Raw genomic sequence first — 6161 nt, forward strand, 5'->3', positions numbered from 1 at the left:
AATATGAACAATACACTTCTCATACCAACAATAACTAAACCAACCAGGCTCACTGAGACAAGTGCAACCATAATAGACCACATATGGACCAATATACTAGCCCCCCTTAACCCTTTCAGGGTCCAAGGCCCAAATCTGGAGTCACGCACCAGTGTCCAAGAATTTAAAAAAAAAAAATTTGTTATTTTTTCTTATGAAATCGTAGAGAATCTTTTTTGTGAAGGTAATAAACAAAAAGTACGAAATTTGGTGGAAAATTGACGAAATTATGCTCTCGCGAATTTTGATGTGTCAGCGATATTTACGAATCGGCGATTTTGCCGACTTTGACTCCCATTTTAGGCCAATTACATTATTCCAATCAACCAAATTCTTAGCTATTTTACTAGTATTACTTCTACTCTATCGATTGAGCACAAGAAATCGCCAAGTCAACTGTTTCAACTACAAAATAAAGTGATCGGAAATTGTTAATTTGGCTAATTTAACACAAAGTTCAAAATATTCCAATTTCAAAATAGGGTCCAGAATGAACAATGTAGGCATTCCTGGCACTAAACTAACATTTCCTCTGTTCATTAGTTATATTTTGAGGCTTTACAAATAAATTCCATTTTGATTTTTTATTCACATAATGAATTTTTATTCACACCAAAAAATAGAAGATTTACTGTTATGCAATACTGTAATAATTGTATAAATATCATCACCATATTTGTGAATGTATATTAGACCCACCAGCTGACATGTATTAGACGTGTGAGGTCGTTTGTTTACTCTTGAATATCGGCAAAAATTTAACATTTCTGCTACTTTGAGCTCAGTTTCAAGCCATTTCCAGTGCTAAAACCAATCAAAATCATCTCTATTTCTGTAATATGTCTTCCATTCTATCAAATGAGACCAAGAAATCGCAAATACAACTATAAAAAAACATACCAAAAAACACTGCAAAGTTGCTGTTTTAATCGAAAAATCATGATTTCATTTTTTTTCTCTCATTATACACAGTGTGCTGCAGGATCTGTTTTATGTGGTGCACACATACCACATAGATGTATTCTCTCATATCTAGGCCCAAATGTACCACTCAGTTTATCAGAGTGGGCTGAGCTCATGGCGTAGATCTACGGTTTGGACCCTGAACGTAAAGCCGTAGATCTACGGGACGGACCCTGAAAGGGTTAAATCAGGGATAATCACAGATAGCACTACAGACCACTACCCTACCTTCCTCCTGACAAACATTAATAAACCACCACTTGAATACAACAGTCTCATTTAGACTCCATGACGAGGCCTCAATAACGAAGTTCACAGCTGACCTAGAGACTGTTGACTGGCCTACAGAATTCTCCAAGGCCAATGGTATTGATGACTGGACAGACATTTTTCTTAACAAATTACTTAGACTATACAACAAACATTGTCCTATAAAAACGAAACAGATCACAAACAAACGGTTTGGTTGCCCATGCCTAACCAGCACCATTCTGAAATCCATTGACAAGAAACACCAATATGAAAAGCAATATAGACAGGGCTTAATACACAAAGATATTCTTAAACACTATTCATCAGTTCTCGCCAAAGTAATAAAGAAAGCCAAACAACTATACTACTCCAGTAGATTCACAGACACTAGAGGAGATATAAAAAAGACCTGGAAAACACACACTCAGATTCTAGGGACCCACAAACTGAAAAAAAAACAAGAATATTGTCCTAACTAAACCTAATGAAACACCACTACATCCCACTGACACAGCTAACAAGATAAACGACTTCTTCTCAACCATAGTATCTAATCTCGCCAATAAAATCCCACATACCAATGCCCATGCCGGGGACTACCTAGATGGGAATTTCCCAAATTCCTTCTATCTTGCACCAACTGAGCCCACGGAAGTCACCGAGATTATAAAGTCACTTAAAAATAACTCAGGGAATCTGTCTCACGTCCCACCATTACTGTACAAGCGAGCGGCCCATGTCCTTTCGCATGCTATTTCATTACTTTTTAACAAGTCGCTAGAAACTAGCACCTTCCCGAAACTACTCAAGATGGCAAGGGTTACACCAATACATAAAGGTGGTGATCCTACAGACTTAAACAACTATAGGCCAATATCTAACTTACCATTGCTATCCAAAATCTTTGAGAAACTCGTGCACAGGAGACTGTTTTCATTTATAACGGCACAAAACATACTCAACCCCTGCCAATTTGGATTCAGGAAAAATAAAAGCACTAATGATGCAATCATAAAATTGCTAGATCTGCTTTACACAGCATTGGAAAATAAGGAATATCCACTAGGAATTTTTATTGACCTAAGAAAAGCTTTTGACACAGTAGACCACGACATCCTACTCCACAAACTTGACCATTACGGTATAAGAGGCCATGCGCTTGCTTATTTCAAATCTTACCTTACTAATAGGTATCAGTATGTCACCATTAAAGACACAGCATCAGCAACACTGCCACTTGATACTGGAGTTCCGCAGGGAAGTGTCCTTGGTCCCCTGCTCTTCCTCATATACATCAGTGATCTTCCAAACATATCCCAACACCTGAAACCCATTCTCTTTGCTGACGACACGACTTATGTCATCTCTCACCCTAATCTTGCCACCCTCAACACCATTGTTAACGAGGAGCTGATCAAAATATCGACTTGGATAACAGCCAATAAACTTACGCTTAACACTGACAAAACCTACTATATTATGTTTGGTAGCAGAGCAGGAGATGCACAAATTAACATTGATTGACAACACTCTAATTACCAGACATAATGAGGGCAAATTCCTAGGCCTATACCTTGACAACCTGAATTTCAGCACCCATATCCAACATATAACCAAAAAAGTATCCAAAACGGTTGGGATCCTCTCCAAGATATGATACTACGTGCTGCAAAATGCCCTTCTCACACTATACCACTCACTTATTTATCCATACCTCACCTATGCTATTTGTGCTTGGGGATCAACTGCAGCAACACACCTAAAGCCAATAATAACCCAACAAAAAGCTGCAGTAAAAATAAAAACTAAATCCCATCCCTGGCAACACACCCCCCCACTCTTCATAGATCTAAACTTACTCCCTGTTCAGTACATCCACACTACTGTGCAATCTACATCTACAGGGCCTTAAACTCTAATATCAACCTTGACCTAAAATGCTTTCTTGATAGTTGTGACAGAACCCACAGGCATAACACCAGACACAAACATCTCTATGACATTCCTCGTGTCCGACTAAACCTTTACAAAAATTCAATGTATGTCGAAGGCCCTAAAATCTGGAACACCCTACCTGAGAACTCTAGAACTGCAGACACATTCATCACCTTCAAAACTACCATTAGAAAACATCTTATCTCCCTGATACACCCCGTCAACTAACTACACGATTACCACCTGGTGGTTCACACTTACACTCACTCGCCCATTTGACCATAAACAGAAATATTAATCTCCATCTTAAAATAATGAATCCTATGATACTCCAATACTGAAACTATGTACTGTGCCAAAACAAAAGCGTTCACATTGCTTAACTCACAAACTAGTATTTAGTCACTTAGCCATAATACCAACTTACCTCATAATTTGTAATATTTTAAAATTAAGAATTAAAGTAAGTCTGCCCGAAATGCCTAGCCATGCTAGGTGTTCTAGTGGTACACTGTAATCATTATTTTACTACATGTAAACCATACAATAACCAAATTCTGTAAACTCAGCATTGTAATCCTTATAGAGAATAAACTTTGAACTTGAATTTGGTTTCCACACCAACAGCTTTGTGTGGTGGATAGGAAGCATGTTTTCATCTTTCACTTAATAAATTATAAATCTTAGAGTATCTAGGAAATGGTTAAGAAATAACATCAGCTCTAAGGTATTTTATATAATTATAGTATAACTGCCTTTTCCCTCCCCCCCCTCCCTGCCCCAGTTTTAGACTGAAGTATATTTGCTATAAAAATTAGATTGAATAAATGTTCTATAATACTCTCATTAAAGTTTATGGCATCTTTAAACTAATATTACACAGTTTGTTCTAATAGTTTTTAATAAAAATTTGCTAGTTATAGATAAAATATTTGCTTTATTTCAGATTAAGAGATCAGAGGGAAGTCTTCACAAAGTTCTGCCAGAAGCTCCTAGCTTTGACGAAGGTGGCAGTCCCTTCCAGTCTAAGACTTTCTACCCATAGGATGAAATCAGCTGTCATCAAACAGACCTAATTTAGCATTAAATTGTAGCTAATTGGGAATATTATAGCTATTGCACATAGGCTATTACGTAATGTAGTATAAAACATCAAGAAAGAAATCTTGGTGGACAGAAATCATTTAGTAAGTTTATGAAGGTATACACAAATATTTTTAGATTATCATACATAGCAGCATGTGTAGAGAACCTAGGATAACCCAAAAGTCGGTGACTTGTTTCCTTTGGGGTCATTTTATTATCCTATTATACTATAAAAGATATCTTGTACTATAAAAGAGAGATACTACTGGGAATAAGGTAAGGTTATGCCTAGGCATAATAGAGGCTCTTTGCATTGCAACCCACTATTGAAAATACAAAATCTCAATGTACTGTTTATAAAGACAGGAAATAAATAAAAATAAATAAATTGAGTTATATTTACATGTGTGTTAGCTAAAAATATAAAAAAATCTTTCTCCTCCCTGTGTGACTACATTCATTAGGCACCTTTTGGCTTTCCTTGAACTGGCTCATGCTATGACTGGCTTTGACCAAAACCAGTCACAGCCTGTGCAGGCAATCTGTTCCATTCATTTACTGCTATACAATAAAAGGTGTTTGAAGCCTGGCCCCTGACTCTGGGTACTACAGAGTTGTGCTCTCCCCCTAGTACTATGATTGTTTTGGCTCAGAGCCTTGACAAAATTGGCAGAAAGATATTCTGGACAGTGTGAGCAATTATATAAGCTTTATTTAACTTCTATTGTTTTACTCTGTCTTCGGTAATCATCTGGTCCGTATTTATCATGGGCTCCATCTCTGCCCCTCGTTTCTTTCCTCAAAGTCTGCCAGAGAGTTAGCGCCCTTAGACTTCTCTAAAAGAAGAATCTTATAATGTGCCTTTTACACTTCAGGAACTGGAGGCGACACTCTCAGCTTGCCGATCATCAGCAGCTGGGCCTGACGACACTCATATTCGGATGTTACAACATTTACATCAGTCAGTCCTTGCAGTCCTCTAATAACTCTTCAATCTTATTTGGTCACAAGTTCTTCCCCAGCTGTGAAAATCTGTCATTGTTCTCCCTTTCCGCAAACTGGGTACTATGGGACATGACTCCCACTGCTGTCTCATTGCTCTTACCAGTGCAGTTTGCAAAGTGATGGAACATCTGGTAAATCGACATTTAATGTGGTATTTAGAGAGAGAACAGTCTCTCCACTAGTCAATATGGCTTTTGTAAGGGCCGTTCTACCATTGACCCCCTTACTACGCCTGGATACGTATGTTCGTAATGCCTTTGCAAATAACCACTCGGTTATTGCCATATTTTTTGACCTAGAGAAGGCATATGACACTTGGAAGTATAATATTTTGGCCCAAGCCCACTCCTTAGGCCTCTGAGACAATCTACCATCCTTCCTTAAGAACTTCTTAACTGACAGACATTTCTGTTTTCGGGTTAATAATATGCTCTCCCCGGACTTTATCCAAGTTGAAGGTGTCCCCCATGGATGTGTTCTGAGCACAACACTTTCTCCTTGCTATAAATGATTTAGCTTCTCTTCCATCCAGTAGTTGGTCATCACTATGTTGATGACTTCGCTATAGCTTTTTTTCAGGCACTGACTTGCCTCATTGCCGTTTCTCTCCAGCATGCAAGCACCCGTGTTTCCAATTGGGCCACCACGCATGGGTTTAAATTTTCCAGTACTAAACCTCTCCAAATTACTTTCGCTAAACATTCTATCATCTCTGATCATCCATTGTACCTCCATGGATCACGTATCCCTGAACGTGATATGGTCAGGATTTTAGGCCTTCTGTTTGACCGTAGGTTATCCTGGAAACCTCACATTACCTCTTGTCACAGCTGGCTGAACCTTCTTAAAACCCTCGCTCATGTTTCATGGGGAGCTGATCA

At 38.3% G+C, this 6161-nt stretch overlaps 1 protein-coding gene across 2 annotated transcripts in view; it reads left to right on the forward strand.

Annotated features, from left to right (window-relative positions):
* Positions 1–4663, forward strand: part of LOC138852470 (uncharacterized) — a 71466-nt gene extending 66803 nt beyond the window's left edge. The window contains exon 6 of one of the 2 annotated variants that reach the window (XM_070083393.1): positions 4136–4663. In XM_070083393.1, coding sequence (XP_069939494.1) covers positions 4136–4234 — 99 coding nt within the window. In that variant the 3' untranslated portion in view covers positions 4235–4663. The remainder of the gene's footprint in view (positions 1–4135) is intronic. The other variant, XM_070083394.1, reaches the window with a different exon arrangement.
* Positions 4664–6161: the final 1498 nt, after the last annotated feature.

This window comes from Cherax quadricarinatus, chromosome 9, assembly GCF_038502225.1.
Source record: "Cherax quadricarinatus isolate ZL_2023a chromosome 9, ASM3850222v1, whole genome shotgun sequence".
Taxonomy (NCBI): Eukaryota; Metazoa; Arthropoda; class Malacostraca; order Decapoda; family Parastacidae; genus Cherax; species Cherax quadricarinatus.